Source organism: Glycine max, chromosome 8 (assembly GCF_000004515.6).
Source record: "Glycine max cultivar Williams 82 chromosome 8, Glycine_max_v4.0, whole genome shotgun sequence".
Classification (NCBI taxonomy): domain Eukaryota; kingdom Viridiplantae; phylum Streptophyta; class Magnoliopsida; order Fabales; family Fabaceae; genus Glycine; species Glycine max.
Window position 1 is genome coordinate 40,328,704 of NC_038244.2, and position 20,890 is coordinate 40,349,593.

Below are 20,890 nucleotides of genomic sequence, written 5' to 3' on the forward strand. Positions count from 1 at the left end.
AGTTAAACTTCAACCCCCCAAATTTTTGTTTTGACGGTTTTGCCCTGCGCGTATGTTTTTTTTTTCTTTTTTTCTTTTTTTTTTATTTTCCGGAACCCGCGTTCACGTAATTAGGCGTGCTAAATTCCCTCCACTGCAATAATTCCATTCAAATAAAAATTACTGCGACAATATTTGATTTTTTTATTAGATTAAATTGTATAAATATTTGAACTATTGGTTGGGCCTAATAGTAAGGAATTTGAGTAATATTAAGGAGATTTAACACAATTGGTAGATGATAAAAAAAAATTAAATATGTTAACACGAATTTAATTTTGATCTTCCCTGAAAAAAAATTATATGAAAAGATAAAATTTACTTTTATGATTTACGTGCTTCAAATGTTTGTTTCATGACTTTTAATAATGAAAATATCTTACTTTCGAAAAAAAATACAACAAAGTTAAATAAATAAATATTTTTTACAAGAAATAAGTAAAAATATATGAGTATTTAAAATTAAAAAAATATATTATTAACAATATAAAATATAAAATGTTTTAATATTAACATCTAATCACAAATATATAAAGAGTTTTTTATTTTAATAATAATTACTTTTTTCTTACGAAATTTAATGATCATTACTTAAAAGTTAAATTAAACAATTTTTTATTGATTTTTAAACTGACAGCACATTAAACTATAAAATTTGTAAAGACTGAAGTGTAAAATCCATGCCCTTAACCAATTTATTAGAAATATTATGTCAAAGATGTTGTTTTCTGATATTTTTAAAAGGTTTCGTGACCCGTTCCTCGTAGAAGCTTTCAAAATTCAAAATTGGAGGGTAGTTGATTATTATTTTGCTTAACCAACTTTTTTTGCTAGGTCTATTTGGATCAAGTGGCACCTCTCATTTAAAGAAGGCAAACCACGATGTTTCCTTCACCGTGAGACTTGAGGATAAAAAAAATTGGTTTAAATGTGTTTTTAGCTATTATAAATAAAGAAAATAATTATATATTTAAATCGTCATTTAATTATAATTTATTTGTGATTAGATGATAATATAAAACTATTGATAAATAAATATTGAATTTGTTTTAAGAATTTATATCATTAATACATAAGCATTAAATTCTTATAAATATTGATAAACTACCAAAAAGTCTAACTAAATTGATTGAAGAGAATGCATTGATTAAAAAAAGTGTATAAATATTATAAACTTCTACTATTTTCATAGGGATAAGTTATCATATTTTCCTTTAAAAAAATTGTCATATCATCAATACAAATTGTATTGAAGTAGCATGAGACATAATATCATTTGGGGTCTTTGTCCCGTAACTATTTTAATTTTTTTCTTATGTATTTATATTACGGTAATTATTTTTGTTTTTAGATAGTATTGCATATCATTTATCTCTTTCTTATTTATGACAAAATATTTTATTCTTCTTTTATAGTCTTTTATTGTGAAAATAATGATATTTTTTATAACTTTTTCTTTTTATATTTTGTTAAAGTTAAAGGCTATAACATATAAATTGTATTTATATTCAAATGACTTTATTAGTATCTCTTTTTCAATAAGTCTTAGAAAAAATAGTATCTTTCAAGAGGAAAAGAAAAATCTCTGCGAGCTATTTCCAAAGAGAGTATTCAAGTTCTCCCAATAACTAAAAAGTATATCATGCCTGAATCTAACTGGATTTGTAGTGGTGGAGGAACTCCATAGGAAAAAAGAGTGATTCTAGTTATAAGATATCTAATGAAATCATTGTTGAAATTATCCAATCAATTAATAAATACAATATTTTGGTGTTTCATAAATAAATAAAAACTCTTTAAGTGTATTTTTTTCTTTAAAAAAATTTGTTGGATAAACAACACAAGGAACTATAGATTCCATTGTGTTAAGGGGGTTTCAAAAATAACAACAAAGGAACTATGATTTCATTGTTATGCTTAGAGTGACACAAAAATATAAAGCAGAAAATCACAATTATGTTGTAATAAGAGAGATACCAATTGAGTTATATCCTCAAATCATAGTTCTGTTGTACATTATGCATAATTCTATTCAAACTTAAAAAAATAACTTTAAAGTAAACATTTTTTATATAAAGTGTTCTTTTAAGAAATATGTAAAATTTGTTTCTTAAAATAAGAAAAAGAAAATTATTTTTTAAAATATAAACAATTTAAATAAACACAATAAAAACATAAAATTGTTTATTTTATTAAAATGGGTGTTTATTTTAATAAATAATTTTAAACAAACTCGTCATATATTAAAAAAAATTATTATTCCTGAGGAAGATTAATTTTGGAATAAAAAAAAGGTTAACCTCTTAGTAGAGACCAAAAGCAATTCCAATGCAGCAAATATCAACTCCCGATAATTGATTAATTCACATGGGTCCATGAACACCAATATATGTAAGGAAAAAACTTCACGAGTTGGATCAGCATCAAAATCCCCACGCACTCCCCAGTTTGGTGTTAGAAAATTAAAATAAAATAAATGAGAAAAAATGTAAAATCTTAAACTAAATAACAGTTAAAAAGTAAATCCAAAATATGAAAACATGAATTAATGCTGCTGCAATATAAAAAAAGAAAATAATTTTAAGGGATAAATTTTTAATTAACAATAGTTGAAACACGTAAACGATATCTTTAGAGAGAAAACGTCTTCATTGCACTGGTAGAAAATATGATTACGCTCCTCTTCCAATATACAATAATCTCATTGATTTCGATCATGTACAGCGAAAGGATTCTCAAACCTTCTAACCACCAATGTTCTTACTTTCAAAAAGATAATTTTCATAAGAAAGGACAAGATAAAATTTAGAGGAAAAGAAAACTAATGATTTGTTCTGCTTGTGTGTTTTGTGCTGAATGAGAGATATATATAGGCATAGATCCTTATACAACAACAAAAAAATATCAAAGTAAAATCTTAAAATATAAGAATTCTAATTTTACGTAACAGATTTTAAAACAAATATTTTTTCTTATAAAAACAAAAATTAATATAAGTAATATATTTTATAAATTTTAAATTATACAACAAATATTTACTAACATTCCCCCATATAATTTAAAATTTTAAAATATTTTTAGAAAAATATAATTGGTATAGAAACGTAAAAAAAGAGCATGTGATATTGTATTTCAATGTAAGGAACTTTTTGGGTTTGAGCCTTATACCTAGTGTTTATAAACTTTCGTCCGAAAAAAATGTAGTGACTTAATTATCTTGAACTACTCCTTCTTTAACCGAACTTTAGTATACAACCTATACAATATTGACGTTCATTTATATTCTTCTAATAAGTGGTAGTTACACGACCTTACGCATCTATCTTGTTTCATGAGTGTCACTTAAAGATTAGCTCATATCTCATAGTGACGGGCTGACGGTCCCACCACCATACTCACTAGGTGAATCCTCAAAGATTGATTTGTCTCACCCCTATAATAATTGTCATCGGATTCATTATGAGGTTTTTTTTTTACCAAAAAACACACATATAAATATCTCAACCTTAATATTGTCACATTTATAATACACCTCGTTATAGGAATGAGAAACAAAACAACTCCGCAAAATTTTATTTTTGTGTACTTTAGTTAACAAGGAATTTTGTTGTTACCCGTTGAACTTCATTCATGGGATCACCATTCACCAATCACACGGAGATGGGTGTCCATTGTTGTAACTAAATAATGGGATCTAGTCTCATTCCCCTCGACGACTCAAGTACTTGTTGGCGCATCAACCCTTTTGTAAGTGGATTCACAATATTATTTTTTAACCTGACAAAGTCAAGAGAAATGACACCATGAGAAATCAAATTTCTGATAGACTTGTGTCTCACTCTTAAGTGTCTTCTTTTTTCATTAAAATTTGTGCTAGTAACTTTAGATATAGCAACTTGACTATCACAATGCACTGAAATTGAAGGTATAGACTTATTCAACAATGGCAAATCACATAACAAATTTTTAAGAAACTCGGTCTCACTAGTAGCAGTATCTAAAGCAATAATTTATGCTTATATGGTAAAATGTGAAATAATAGTTTGCTCAGCAGATTTTCATGATACTGTCCCCCCAGCTAAAGTAAAGACATACCTATTTGTTGATTTTGTTTCATGAGAATGAAAAATCCAATTTTGCACCACTAACCCCCTAAATTACTTCCTAATCTACCAATTGCGTATGCAATGTCAGGCCTAGAGAAGTTTGTCAAATATAACAAAGAACCAATAATTTGATAATATTTATGTGTAGAAATTCTTTTACTCAAACTTTTCTTTAACTTAATGTTTGAGTCATAAGGAGTAGAAACATGTTTCACATCAAAATAATTAAACTTCTTCAATAGTTTTTCAACATAATGTGATTGGGTTAAAATCATGTCATCATTTTTCTTTATAAGCTTAATATAGAAAATCACATCTACATGATCAAGATCCTTCATATCAAAATTACTAGACCAGAAAGACTTCACATCATTTATAAAATGTATATTACTACCAAATATCAATATGTCATTCACATACAACATAAAATGACACATCCATTATCATCAAATTGTTTCACATACATACATTTATTACTATTATTGATTTGAAAACCATATGAAAGAACAATTTGATCAAACTTTTCATGTCATTGCTTTGGAGCTTGTTTCAAACCATATAAAGATTTAACATTGCAAACTTTCTTTTCCTTACCCAATTTAGGTTGATTCATATAAATTTCTACTTCTAATTCATCATTTAAAAAAACAATTTTTACATCCATTTGATGAATTTCTAAATTAAAAACACAAACAAGTGCATTTAAAACTCTAATAGTAACAACTTTAAAAATAAGAGGATATGTATAAAAGAAATCTACACCTTTTATTTGTTTAGAACCAATCATAAAAAGTCTTTCCTTAAATTTTTCTATAGACCTATCAGTTCTTATTTTATTTCAGAAAATCCACTTACAACCTATACTTTTACAACTAGAGGGAAGATCAGTAAGAAATCAAATTTTATTAGTTTTAAGAAAACTATTTTCATTATTAATAGCTTCTTTCCAAAAAGGTGCATCAATAGACCTCATGACCTCACCATACGTTTTAGGATCATCTTCTAATAGAAAAGAACAAAATTTAAAACCAAAATCCTTAACTTTTTCAAATCTTTTACTCCTCTTAGGTTAAAAAATAATGTCCTTATTAGCATTACTACAAGATGATAAATTACACCAAGAAGCATCACAAACAAATTTAAACAATTTATTTTTCAAAGGAAAAATATTTTCAAAGAAAGTGGCATCTCTAGATTCCATAATAGTATCATTAGAAATTTGAGACACTTCTAAATTAACAACCAAGAATCTATAAGTAGTATTATGTAAAAACAGAATGCTACTACATAAAAGAGACTATACAAGAAGAAATTAGTTTTTCTCTATAAGACTATTAGAAAATTAAAATAAAATAAAAGAAATAGATGAGAAGAAAATGCAAAGTCTTAAACTAAATAACAAAACAAGGATAGCAAAGTAACTTCAAGATATGATAGAACATGAATCAACAATACAATATAACACCAATGTTCTTACTCTTAAAAAGATCATTTTCATAAGAGAAAGGAGAAGACGAAATTTAGAGGAAATGAAAGCCAATTATTTTGTCTGCTTGCGTGTTTTTTGTCAAATGAGAAGAAAGAAATATATAGGCAAGACCCCTTTATACAACAAAAAAAAAATCTCAAAATAAAACTGCATGAACATTTGAAACCAACATAACAAACTTCATTTACCCACTAAAAGCAAATTTTTAAAACACAATCATTCTAATTTTACATAACAGATCCTAAAAAAAATATTTTATTTTATAAAAACAGAATTAATCTACGTAATATATATTTTTATAAGTTTTAAATTATAAAACAAATATTTACTAACATCTTGGTGCCTGTGCTTCATTTTAATTTTTTTATTAGTATATTTTTACTCTTGATTTAAAAACACCACTTTATTCTTTCGTTTCTTTCTGTTTTAAAAATGAATTTTTCAGCGTATCAAAATGTTTTCTACATTTGCAATACAGGGCCATCAAATTTTAAGTAAAGGATGATAAAGGAAATCGTGTCCACAAGTATAGAATGGCACAAATGGCATGTGCCACTCACGTGATAATCAAATTTTGCAATATCAACAGTTTAACACGTAAGTTACTTATCAAACAGAAACGCATTCTGATAATTTTGACTGAGAATGATGCACTAAAAGTGTCGTTTAAGTTCTTTGATGGATTATTTTACATAGACTTGGCCATGCTCGTCTTGCGTTAGCAATTTTTGTTAATCGGTTGAATGGAATAGATAGGACAGTGTAACAGTTAAGACAGTTAAGGCAAGTGTCTTAGGCCTCTAATTTTATTTTATTTTTTATGAATAAATTTATTTATATTTATTTTTTTAATAATTTCATTTAAACATATAAAGAATTGTGTTTCAAATTTTTTACTATTTCAATTCAGACATTAACATGTTTATTAGAATATCACGAATATTACTCATTAATTAATATAATACCTAAAAAATTGTGTAATTTGTATTGGCCTATTGATTATTATTTTTTTATGGAAAGGTCTATTGATTATTTGACTGCATTAAATAATACAGTAATTAAAACTAATAATTGAATATAGAACAAGAAATGATTGGAACATGTTTGCAATATCTACGGGAAAAAATTAAACTTTATGTGAAATTTTGAATCAATGGCGCAATGTTTCATCCTTTAGAATGCCACGAGTAACATTTTCCAAGGTTTGTTTGTAACCACTTGGATCTCTAAGTTCCCAGGAAATGACCATCAAAAAGCTCCAATGTATTCAACAATTTTTCTTGGAATCCCATGAGAAATGCTAACAACATATTTTCTACCACATTCTTTATTCTTTGCTAAAAATACAAAATTGTGTTTGTCTCACTCTTTATTTCTTCACTCATGATATTGCAGTTAAATTTTAACCAATAAAGAGAGTGTTGTTAGCACTCTTCGAAATCCTGAACTATCACATTAATATGTTAAGTATTTTAAGATCTTTTGCACTTGTCAGACTAAAAACCAAAAACAGAATTGTACAGTACTATGAGGTTAATTTATTCAACATTGCTTCACAAACCCCAATATTGAGAGTATTACACAATCTGTAAGCATCATGTATTAAGATGAAGCAGCATTCTTTTACAAGAAGAATGATCATTTTAAGGGTTATGTTGAGTAGCAGAATACAAAGCCTAAAAGTCCACTATACTACATATATTGAGTAAATGAATTCATTTTCCAACACACCAACATATGGAGATGCTTAAATAGAAACTGAAGCAGTCCTGTGAAAAACAGTGACAGCTCCATGCCTAGTGTAGAAAATGGGAATGAGGTGCCCATTGTACTTGCTTCCCTGAGTATACCATTGATGTTTTCTGGGTGCTACTGAAGAATGGAATACCACTGGTTTATGTATTTATTACCAAGGGATCTCGTAGACTACGTTGTTCTTTCAAAACTACCTCCTATCTGCATATGTAACCAGTCTGGTGAAGAACCTCTGCTATACTCTCTTGGAGCTTGCGAACCGAATGGTATGCCAGCAGGATCAAATGCTTGCTGACCAAACTGGAACAAAAATTGATGTCTTGTTAAGACTGAATATCTTTCAAACAGTGATGAAAAGCTGAACTCTACCAATCATTTATAATTCTTTAGGTTTCAATTTTGATTTGTGTGTTCAACACACTTCCTAATTTCTGAACTTTTTATTTACCTAACAGAATGTCCTAATTTCTACACACTGTTATCGTCCTCAACCATATATATTATTTCCTGAATTAGTATTACTGAATTAACCAGCTCTGAAAAGCATTAAGAAGCACTCCAGTCGTTTGAAGAAAAGAAGCAACTGAAGATTCAACCCAAAAAAAATTCAAGTACCAAATGAACAAATTTGCAAATAAAACACTCTGATGACATGAATGGCATCTACAAAAGATGATTCAAACCCTAACAGCCATCCCAGGAACATAAGAATTTAAAACAAGAGGGATAAAAATCAGTTTTTAACTCAATCAGAAATTCAATGTAAAAAGCAAGGGATGTTTAAGACTTACATCTTTAGGAGGAAACGCTTCAATACCAGAGTTAAGTCTTGAATTCACTGCTTCAAGCTTCATTGACAAAAACTGTAACATCCAGTGACAGCACAATCCTCAACATCAATTCCAAAACAGGTATAAATTTAAGAAAGAATATAAAATTGTGCAGAAACATCAAAATAAGAAAAATCAATAATAATACCTCAACTTGGCGCTGAAGAGATTGAATATAATTAATTATCTCATCAAGGACCAATGCTTTCCCAATAACCTGAATTAGATAAAATATATCAATTCATACTTTCCATGGATCATAAATTCATAATCACACCAATTATCACGAATGATTTTCCATTGAGTTATTGTTATCAATATGGCCATCTTGACAGAGACATGTCTATACAAAATATCCAAAATATAACTTTGTTCTTTTCTAACCTATGTAACTTTTTTCTTTCTTTCTAATTCCCCTCTTAATTTTTCTAGTTATGCATACATATGAGTGCAGAAACAGAATTTACCAGTTAATAAAACAAATACCTTATTACAACCAGGGACCAAATCCTGAAGAATTTTCATCCTTTCACTAATCTTTTCCCTTCGAGCCTGTCCAGCATCCACAAACATCCCAATCAGAAATCAATCACAGTCAACAACTTTAATCCAAACAAATCAATAACCTCAAAATTACCCCTTTAACTCAGAAAAGGTAAACTCACAATAACATCACATTTTCACTTCATTTTTCCAAACACAACCCTCTCAAGTACAATAAAAACAAAAAATTACTCGTTCTGCAAGACTGTGACTATCAGTGGCTTGACCCCTTCTGGCTCGAACGTGAATGTAGTCTTGCTTCGGAGGCTCCGAAGCTGGCTTAGCGCTTTGCTCCGCAGGCTTTCCTGAACTGACTTCACCTTCACCTTTATTATTACCACCATCACCACCACCCTCGTTCCTATTCCCTTTAACACGTTTTCCATCACCCTCATTCTGCGCAACAATAATCCAAACAACCCCTAATTAACACAAACAAATAAAATAATTTTTTTAGCTTCGGTCCAAAAGAACCGGCTACAGAACTAATTATTGGTCTAGGACTTAATTACACTTAAAGCTTCTCACCTCTTCCTAAGAGTGTATTTTGCGGGGATCGAATCCCCGTGTGTTAACTAAACTACACTCATTCATACAAATAATTTTTTTTTACTACTTTAGTATTAACAAGTGAACATTTTTATGTACCACGGCATTGCTGGTGGACACGCCCTTAGCGGAATCGTCCTCCTCGGAGTCGCGCCGCTTTCTGCTGTTACTGGGTCCGAGTCCGTGGCTCGGCCCGGTGGTGAAATCCCCAAACTGCCCTCCTGGCCCGTGACCGAACTGCGGGCTTCTGAGCCCCAATCCACCGCCGCCACTAATCGCCGGCGGGAACTGCTGCCAGATCTCCGCCAAGCTAAACGGCGCCGTATTACCGCTCGCATTGTTCGCGAAGGAACCCTCGTTCATCATCGCGCCCGGATCCATAAACAGAAAAAAAAAAAACCGAACCGAACCGCAGAGTCAGTTCAACATTCACTTGCGAAAGAATGAGAAATAGAACAACAGCACAAGAGAGAGAGAGAGAGAGAGAGAGGTGTGTGTTGGGTTTGGTGCTTGATCTCCTTGGACAGTGGAGAATGGTGCGCGCAGTGGGTTTATACTTTATAGTATAACTCTCTCTACAAGTGGTAAAGGAGTTCTTATTTAATAATTTTTCGAGTTCAAGTTTCCGTGAATCAAAAATAGGTGACTGAAAGAATCAGAGATTAGTTGTGTTTTTCTACTGATGAAGAAATTAGCTTTTGACAAGTTTGATGAATGTTACATACTAATAATAATAATAATACGGTAATAAAGTAAAATAAGAATTCTAGTCATACTATTTCTAACCTTTTTTTTTTGTTCTTTTTAATTTTTATGATTCATCAAAATTATTTATTTTGATGGATCTTATATTTAAATTAAGAAGAGTGAGATTCATAATATTGATAATTTTTAACAAATTTTTAAAAGTATTACAAGAAAATGTATGAGTATTTTTTAAAAAAAAAATATTATATTTTTCTTCGCTTATATTACTGTTATATGGACGTAAGTGAAATTATCTTAAATATTTGGAAAGAGTTTAATTTTTACATAGTAATTCTAATGCCATGATTTAGAAGGAAAAAAATATATATATATATATATATATATATATACTTTTGTTCTACGAACCTAGGTGGCATTGTAGGAAGTCGTTTCCACTGAGGTTTTGGTGGTCCCCTCTTCGTTGCTGTACGATTGCATTACCCTGTCTCATACTCTACGAGATCTTGACCGTTGATTTGGTTTGGCCAATGGGATGGTTCCACGTAAGAAGGGTTTTAATGTGTTCGGAATCTGAGACTCGGAGCAAGTGCGGTTGGGTTACGAAAAGGTTTTAGAATAATTAATCATTGTTTGGATTTAAATAATGCCTGTGTTTGGGTGATGTGAAACTGAAAGCGAGAGGGGTCAATTTGGAGAAAGTTTCTAATAATGATGGTTATGGATTCTTTTATCAAATTACTGATTAGAATAACAACAGCATTCAAAACATTTTCTCAACACAATCTTGTTATTAGTAGTATATTTTTTGTTATTAATTAAAATTTATTAGAATCTATTAATTATGAAAGAGATTAAATACAAGTAAGGCTTACAAAACTATGAATTTTTATGAAGTATATTTTATGAAGTAAGTCAATGTTATAAAAAAAATATGAATCCAAGTTTGAAGAAAGAGAAATACTCAATTCCCATGGAATTTTTTTCATTCAGTGTTTGGGCTCCTACTACAATATACGTCCGTTCACAATTTTTATTCTTTATGTAAAAAGTTAGATTTGATTTATTTAATAAGTTTTATCTTGAAAGAAAAAAATCATTATAATTCCATCTTTCTAATGTATACATAAAATTAAATTCATTTTGAAAAATATGTAAATTATATTAAACCTAAAATGATATAACAATAGGGAAAAATCAAAAATCTCCCTAATACAATAAGGCCTATACCAAGATATTAAAACAGATGCAATATGTTTGTCTATACAATAAGGCCTATATTAAATTCATTTTTTTTATTACTAATAATGTGTTTCCATTTTTTTTTAGTGTTTTGGGGGGGCGTCAAAGGATAATAAGAACATAAGAACTTTGGATGCATATTTTAGAAGGCCCACAAGCTAAGTGTTTCGGCATGGAGCTAGGTTTGATGTTGACACTAAACTCGTCCCGTTACAGTGATGATCCGTTTTAATTTTTGGGCTTATCTGATTTTGATTTTAATTTTTCTTTCGACGTGTGTTGTACCAGGATGTCCTCATTTTGTTGCATAATAATGTAATGCAAGGTCCCATTTCATAACTGTCAAGGAAAGTGAAATGATCGATATGAAATTAAAGACAAAAGTGGCTCATTATTAAGTCATTAATAGCACGGGTTTTAGTGAGGATTAGATTTGGAAAACTCAGCTATATGTGTTACATTTTTTGGGATAAAATAATGTTCAATGATAGATGATGATGATTTTATTCATTACATATCAATGTATCATATAATTTTATATTTGCATTTTGAAGCTTTTTGTGTAGCAAGATTGACAATAAGCAAGCGCGTTTTGTTTAAGGGGGGAAGACCCTGTCGAGGAGTGGCCCAATTCGACATGAGCACGTGATGAAGAGCATTTCTTAAGATTAAAACAATAGTATTATTCAATTTTTATATATAAAAAATAGTGTTATTCAATGAGTTCAGTCTTCTTGATTAAGTCTGCTCCAAAAACAGGACATTGGGTTGGTTTGATTGCACTTAAATTTGGTTGAGGGAGCCATAAAAGGAAGAGTCAAGGGAGTTATATTGGGGTGAGCAAAAAAGAGTTAAAGACACTTGGTTTTTTATGATTGGTAATGGTGGGTGCACTTGGTTTTTAAGCCTAGGCCTATGGACTATGGAGTCATTGATTTGTTTCAAAAATGAGATGTTATTTTTTTTCATCGCATTTTTTTTATATTTTTCTTTTATTTATTAATTTTGTTTTCTTTTTTTTTTTATCGGTTTTGTCCAATATAAATTCAGTTGCAAGCTATCTTATCTTGATATTATACTTATTTTATTTCAAATTATCTGGTGTTTAAAGTAATAATATATATATATATATATATATATATATATTTCTCATAAAAAAATAATATATACATTTTAAAAAAATACTACTGTTTAATTAAGACTTTGGGGCATTCAAAAACTTTATAGACCTAATAGATCAACATATTTAAGTAGATATAATCATCAATTTTTTGTTATTATTATTATTATATTAATTTTTTATAATGTATTAAAATCATATAAGCTTACAGAAGGATACATTTATATATATATATAAAAGTTAAGAATGTTGATATATTAAAAAGTTAAGCCTATAAGTTTATTGAAGAATAAATTTATACATTATTTAAATATCTTATTGCAAAATAGAATTTTAAATAAGTTATGATGAATATCATATTAAATCTTAAAAATAAGTTAATATCATATAAACAAGTTAGATTTAACTCTTACAAAATCTAACTAGCCTATTTTAATTTTGTTCTCTCTTATGCCTTGAGTAATAGTGATTTTAATTTTTGTAGTTTAATTTATAGTTTATTTTATATATAATTTTTTCCTTTCAGCTATTAGTCAATTAGTATATTCAAGGATATTTCATATTTATATAAAAACTTTAATTTAAAAGAAACCTTTAAATAGAATAAGAGATAAAGTTAGACTTTCAAGAAAGCTAGCTCAAAATTTAAAAAATAATAATTCAAGATAGATAAAAATCCAAACTCAAGCCTTAAATTTTTCAAATAGGCCAAACCTATTTAAATCTATTTTATAAGGAAAACAAAATAAACCTATTTAAATCTATTCACTTATTTTAGTTTTAGTCTCCATAATTTGTATTCATTATTGTGTTCATGTTTATTCTTTTATAAAAGCTTGATTTTTATAGTTTTTCACTTATTAAGAATATTTGTCCCTCAAATGCATCAAATTTAAGAACCAATATCTTCATAAACTATATTATTTAGCCAATTAATTAATAAATAACTATAGAGATCAATTTTTTAATATATTTATATTTAAAAAATGAAATAGGTGCTATAAAAATTATTGTAAAAAATATTAGAATAATAATAATATATGCACCAATAGTATATTTTGTTACACAATTATTCAATCATAAATTATTATCAATAGTAAGTTTATTGATTTTTATTAAAATTATCTTAAATATCATATCAATGATAATTTTTATTTGTTAATAATGTAAAAAAAATTATACCGACGATGCATATCTATTGACCTTAAAATATTATTCAAAATATTTTTTAATATAATAATGAAGACCTTATATAATGATAAAAAAAAATCATATATATACAAAAATTTCAAAATAAAATATAATATTTGTTCAATTAGTATCCAAACAAAAAAAAAATAGCCTAATACCCAATGGATATTAACAACTAAAAAAGATAAAACTAAAATTGATCATAAAGAGAAGCAACACGTTTTATTTTTTATGTCCTTTATATTTCATTTTACTTTGACAATTCTGAAAATCATAAAAAAGCAAATTAATGAAAGACCGTAAAAAGTTGTTTTAAACAAATTCGTGACTTTAATTGAATGAGAACCCCCTTTTTTGAATGCTTATTGAATGAGAACCGGCCCTTTGAAACGATTAGTCATGTCACTTTTAAACGAGGGTGGAATAGCCTCCTCATAGCTTCTTTTTTTTTTTTTATGATAAGTTTCACTTTAAATAATGTTTATTGCACTTTTAAAAAATGCTTTTTATAATCTCCATAGTATTGCAGAGGATAAGAATCCCATGTTAGGAAAACACTCACACCATTATATTAAGCTTAGGACGGCGATTAGGGTGTGAAAGTGAAACTACTTTTGCATCAAACACAAGTTTCAGAGAATCCATCACGTTCGTCTGATTTTAAAATTAGAAAATCAAACGGTGGAGATCTGTTTGGGGTATCGGCCCTCCCCTTCCGTTGTCTTCGTCGAGAAAGTGACCTCCGACCCTTCGTCGTGACCGCCAGCCTCCTCTTCCTCCCCTTCGCCGCACCCTACAACCGGATCTTGAAGTCCTTGACCTTCGCCACACAAAACCTCAGCCCACGCCGCCGCTGCAATCTTCGCCACAATCCGTAAACTTGCGGCAACGCGAATGGTGGGGCTAGGAAGCCTCACGCACGAAGCCAAACTGCTCCTCAAAGGCTCCAACTAGATCCTGGCCATCTTCGACGTCCTCCTCGCTGCTGAGAAGCCAATCACCAACGACCACCTCGATTGGTACGCTATTCTCCAGGTTGATCGCACGTGCTAGGACCTCGATCTCATCAAAAAACAGTACCGTAGACTCGACCTTCTTCTTCACCCGACAAGAACCCTTTCTCCCTCACCGACAAGTGTTTGGGGAAGACGTGCGACTGGATTGTGGCGCTCAAGGCGCTGATGCTTATGAACGAGGGCCCACCGCTGTTCTAGGAGGAAATCCTCTTCGCCGCCGCTGTTCCTGGAATCTTGGGATCAGAGGCTTGACTTGATGCTCTTTGATAGAAAAAGCACTACCGCCTCCTATGGTGGCAGTGCTGGTAGTGTTGGCCTCTGGCGAGATTCCGACGAGCCTCGGCGAGATTTCGTAACCTCTTCGACCACAGGTAGAGGGGGAAGGAGGAGGGAAGAACAGTGATGGTAGGTGCAACCTCTCAATCCGGTTGCCATCATCAAGTATGGTCCATTCAATTTTTTTTATTAAATCGAACGGACCCAAATGACTGCGACCCTTTTTTTTAAACTTACGTAGGATGCAAAAGAAGTTTCACTTTCACATCCTAGAATTCACCTAAGCTTAGAAGACATTAGAGTGTGCAGATGTTTTGCCTATAAATGATGAAAAGTACTTGTTAAAGTACACTAATTTAGAGTCTAAAGAGGTGGAATGAGAAGAAAATTAAATAAAAAGATATAAATATATATGGAAAGAACGAAAGTAACAACATTATAGATCTTCTAAAAAAATAAATATTATAGATAATGTTGGAGAGAGAGAGAAGAGATGAAAGAAAAAAAAGATTATATGAATATAATTATTGATCGTGAAAATTGTAAAAAAATATAAAGTAATACTTAATTATGAAAAGTATGCATGTGTGTATGCACGAGTAATACAGTGCGCAGGTTATACATACGAAAGAGTTACTCCGATTCATTCATATGATTATACGCTTATATTGAAAAGAAAATATAAATTCTTAATGAAATAATTAATTTTTTAAAGTTATTAAAGGAATGATTTTCTAAAACTTTTGTTATTCAATAGATTCATTTCTCAAAAATTCATAACGCCATGCCCAAAAGAATGTGGGAGACAACTTGTTTGACCCTAGTCTTGCTCACTTTTTCTTGCTTGCTATGGATTTTACTCAATGATATGAAACGAGATTAGCAAAGGCAGAGTTAAGTTTCGGAAGTTATGGAAGATTTCTGTGAAATAATCATCGGTTAAATTACAGGATTTTAGGCAATTAATTTGTTTTTAAATTTCTGTGAAACTAAGGCTGATGTGGTAATCCTGGACCGGGTAATAATTTATTACTCTTAAAACATTAGTTAAAAAAACTAAAGAAAGAAAATATTTAATGTGAAAATTATAAGATAATATAAAAAAAATCATACAACATAATTTTACACATCTCAATAAAAATATATATATATTTTAATTTTTTAACCAACAATTTGCCTTTAAAAATTAGTTTTAGTCATACGGTAAATATTGGGAGGAGGAACTGGAGGATTTCATTAGAAACAAAATGTCTACATCTTAGAGTTCAAGTAATGCTTTCAATATATATACCCTAAAAAAAGTAATGCTTTCAATATAACTATTGTCATCACAACTTTTGCTTGCCTATACAAAAACTATTTCTCTAGCTAGAACAAAACTTATCAATAAAAGTAGAATTATATATTGCATAGTTTCTCATGCACGATTTTCACGTGCTATTAAATTCATCAACAGAAAACTGAGAAAAGGGGCGATGGGGAATAAGAAAGGCATTTGGCAACTGGCAGTAAAACAAATTAAAAAAACAACTATGTTACTCAAAATAGAAAAAAAATGGCTTTATCAAAAGAAGAAGAAATAGCTAGCTTATATATTTATACCAACAATGAAAATTGAAAAGGACTAAACTCACTACTCACTCACTACTCATGCAGCATCTGGCTATAGCTAACCCTTCTCTTGTACTACTCCTATGCTATGCTTACCCTATTGACACGTTTTTATTCTATATTCATTTCTAACTCATTTTTATTTTGTGTTGCTCTTTCATATTGATCCAATTGGGAGTGCAAGTTCAAGATGCTACCATGCTTTATTTCCATTTGTTTTTCACTTTGGTGTTTGTGTGTTAGTTTGCACCATCTGAGGGTCACCCAATTTGGTCACTATACTTATTGCCAAAGTACCATTTTATCAAAGTGACATTGATTCATGCATAGGTCACGCCAAACCCTTTGCCACATCCAATATCAAATTCGGCTAGACATATACAATAGTCAGAAAGTTACCTTCTTCCCCTCCCTTATATAACGCTCCACAAACAAAGTCCTACTCGTGCACTCAACAAATTTCAGCACATGTAGATGATGATATATTATTATTATTATTATTGAAACAATAATATCGATCGTTCCATGATTTGTGAAATCCAATGGCTTAGCCATATTGCACAAAAGGGATCTAATGGCACCCAATTCAAGCACGTTTAGTTACTATTGCTTATGTGCTTTTCCAAAACAGCATGTGCAAAGTACACAACTTATGTGTGAGGGAAACTCATATTTAACGAGGGAATTATTATCATGCAACAACACCCCATGTGTTAAATTGCCACAAATGGCAATAGCCTCGCTCACCATTGAGTTTGTTTCTTATAACTGCTTTGTGTCATTTTGCACCACAAATTTCCCAAGCTTTGCTTGAGCTTGGAAAGAAAAAAAGGGTTGTGCGCTGTGCTAGATATATATGCCTTTAGCATTTATTCTGATAAAAGATTCTAAGAAATCCGATAACACATAGTTGAAACGCGTGACAGTCAAAAGTACCTCGAACAATATATTCATAGCTGGGTACCATCTATGTTGAGCTCTTAGTGGATGTTTCTCCGAAATGATCAAGCAAAAATGACTCTAACGTACAAATATATGTGCACTATATGGAAACCATAAGTTATATGGTAGCTTTTCTTTTGCCGGTTTTTTAGCTTCACTTGCCCCTCTTTAATAAATCCTTAAATATTAATTTCTTAGATGGGAAGTGTTACTTTACTAAATCAATTAGTTTAATAGAATGTATGAATTATTATAAATATTCTGATATCATCTTTAATTTTTACTGGAAAAAAAAACATGTCTTACTTTTTTTATAAAAAAATAGACATATGCATCCATGATCTATATTATAATATTACTAATTAGAAATAATATTTTAAATGATTTTAAACACAAGAATCAATCATAGCTTATATGGTGATACACCAAGAAAAAGTATAATCAAGTATAATATACCTAACTTTCTTTTTTCCTCTAAAAAAACTCTTCATTTGTTTACCTTATTTTTAGTTAACATTTAGGATATGATTAACATAAATGACTTTGGTTAGATTCAATAAGTCATTTTCACTACCTAAAAAGTTTGTTTGATTGTTTTATAAACAATTTTTTTTAATAATTTCTAATATTTTTTAAAATTCTAATTTATAGTTTTATATATTTTATTCCTTTTTCATCCTTAAAATATTTATTAAATCTTCTTATTATTCCTTTTAAATAAAACATATTTTATTATTTATTTATTTTTCCACTCATTCCTCCTACACATTTTTTATACTACACTATTTTATTTTAACCATTATACTATTTATAATATTTAATTTATTATTTTAACATTATACTTCATGAAATTGAAAATAATAAATGTTAGATTTATTTTATTTTTCTATTATTTTTTGAATAATTTTATATTAGATATTTTATTTTAACTATTACACCAATAATTTTATACAACATCTACTTAAGTGTATTTTTCCTTTATTTTAAAATTGATTAATTTTTTTAAAAATATAGCATAAGGTTAATAGTAGAATACATAATATGAAAAATATAATAATTAAAACTATAAATGTAGTGCAAATAGTTTATCTATAAATGAAAATTACAAGAGTTTAAAATAATTAAAAATAAAATTATAAAACCTCAAAATATATTTTATCTATAAAATATAATTAAAATTTATAAAAGAAATATCATATATATTTATTTTTGTTATTTTATATTTTTCAACTACATAATTTTAACACTTATTTAATAAGTTAACTTAAAAGTATTCAACTACCAACTAATTTTTAAAATTTCCCTTCATTTATGTTGAACATGGGTAATTTGTATAAAGAAACTAGGAACTAATGAAAATTAAGAAATCTATTTATGAGTTTTTTTAATGCTAATAAAAAAAGTAGAAACTAATAAAAAAAATGTTATTGATAGGATAAGGTATAGCACGTCGACACAAAAGTTTAATAGGTCATGATCTAATCTAAGAAAGAAACCTACTAATAGTTGTGTCCTAAGCTTAAATTGTTTTCTTGATTAATCCAGAAAACAAATCTCATCAGATTAATTTATTTTCTGTTTGTTAGTAAATCATATTTTTTTGTCTTTATAAAATGTATTTTGATTTATTTTTATTCTTAAAGAATATTAAATAACCCTTTCAATACTAAATAAATACTTTCAACATGTTATCTAAAATATTTTAAAGATGAAAAATAAAATAAATACTTTTAAAAGGACTGAAACGAAGAAAAAAATTTACAGAAATAAAAATGAAAAAAAAATTAAATAAATTACAGAAAAAAATATATTCATATATATATAATAAGGGTGAAAATGTTGTGCACTTTTTTTATATGTGCTGTTAGGCAGGATTATTATGAATGACATTTAGGTACTTGAAGGGAGGCTGGTGAACTGCCATCTGCCACTTCTCGTCTTCAATGATAATGAACAAAGTTTTCTCAGCTTTGAGTTAGCTGGTAACTGTCCTACAAACTAAACTTGTCGACCATACTCAGCCAATAGTCAAAAGGGCTGTCTTCTCGTCTTAATTACTGCCTCCTCGTCGGTGATATATATATATATATATATATATATCATTCTTAAAAATAATTCAAGAAACGTCAATTAAAAGTAATCAAAATCAACTAGACATTTTTTGACTTCCACGTCGGTTAAAAAGAAAGATAATAATAAGTTGACGAGGGAGTAGAGGAATGTCTGACTGATTTTAATTATTTTTAATCGACGTGAGATTTAGATTATTTTCAACTATCATAATTAATTTTTATATTGATAATATTAATTGTGTGCGTGTGTTATTTGAATTAAATATAATTTGCTCATGTATGTGGTTTTAGGTGGATAATGTATATATTGTGCTATATGAGTGGTTTTAATTTTGTCGCTTGGTTCATTGTTACTTTCGTTTGAAAAAAGTTATATAATGTGATATCATTTTTAGTTAAAAAAATGTGATATTTTAAATTTGAACAGTGAGTGGCACTATATGCTGTAGCATTTGGAATTATTATTTCAGTTGTGAAATGGTCGATCGAATAATATGCAGAAACTCTTCAAACAGGGTATATGATGAAATGGCATTATTTACGTAGTGATCGATATCGAACCACATAGTAGCAAAGTAGATTAAATTAAATAAACAAATAAAAGAGGTTTAATTGAGTTGGTGGAATAGCATTACTTACACTGTTATATTAATTCAAATCATGATAATTGCATGTACTTTATTAGTGATGGTACGGATCAACTTTTGAAGTGATGAATTTGGAGTGATATAGGACTGTAATTAATAATTATAATTATTTTTTAAGGAAGATTATTGAATTATTTTTGGAAGATGAATGAGTGATATTCTTCATTTGATATGATATTTTCTTTTAGATATTTTTTTATCGATTATAATTTATTAAAAATCATCAATTTTGATAGATTTTAATTCTTATTCAATATAAATAATAAATTATGAGAGAAAAGTATTAGTTAAGAAATTAAACTTATCAAAATTAGTAATTTTAAAAAAATAATAATTAAATATATATTTTATTATATCGAAAGGATATAATATCACGTTCTATTAATATTTAGTCTCAACTGAGGTATGAAAAAATTACTCTCATAAAACAAATATTTTTTATGAGTAAAAATTCATATATACTTTCTTAGTAACCGGTATCCGTTATGCTATTATTATATCTTGTAAAAAAAATATTATTCAATTAATATTTTCACAATTCGATTTACTGTGAATTTCATTCTTATATTTTAAGTTAATTTTTTATTTCCCTCAAATGTTCCTCTTTTAATAGTTAGTTTTTGTAAAAAAGAATGTTTTAGTAATTATAAAGTATATTGTTAGGAAAAAATAATTTAACATGTGTTTTAATTATCCTTGAAAGTATAAAAAATAATCTCAACCAATTTTAATAATTAACCAAACACATTTTTAACAA

General features: G+C 28.6%; 1 protein-coding gene across 1 annotated transcript; it reads right to left on the reverse strand.

Annotated features, from left to right (window-relative positions):
- Positions 1–7,202: 7,202 nt before the first annotated feature.
- Positions 7,203–9,954, reverse strand: LOC100784478 (transcription factor BHLH089). The gene is made up of 6 exons (XM_003531996.5): positions 9,411–9,954; positions 8,955–9,158; positions 8,706–8,771; positions 8,368–8,436; positions 8,181–8,252; positions 7,203–7,689 (listed from the first exon to the last, which is right to left on the reverse strand). The coding sequence occupies exons 1-6, from the start codon at positions 9,690–9,692 to the stop codon at positions 7,561–7,563; spliced, it is 822 nt and encodes a 273-aa protein (XP_003532044.1). The 5' UTR covers positions 9,693–9,954; the 3' UTR covers positions 7,203–7,560.
- Between the last annotated feature and the right edge of the window lie 10,936 nt (positions 9,955–20,890).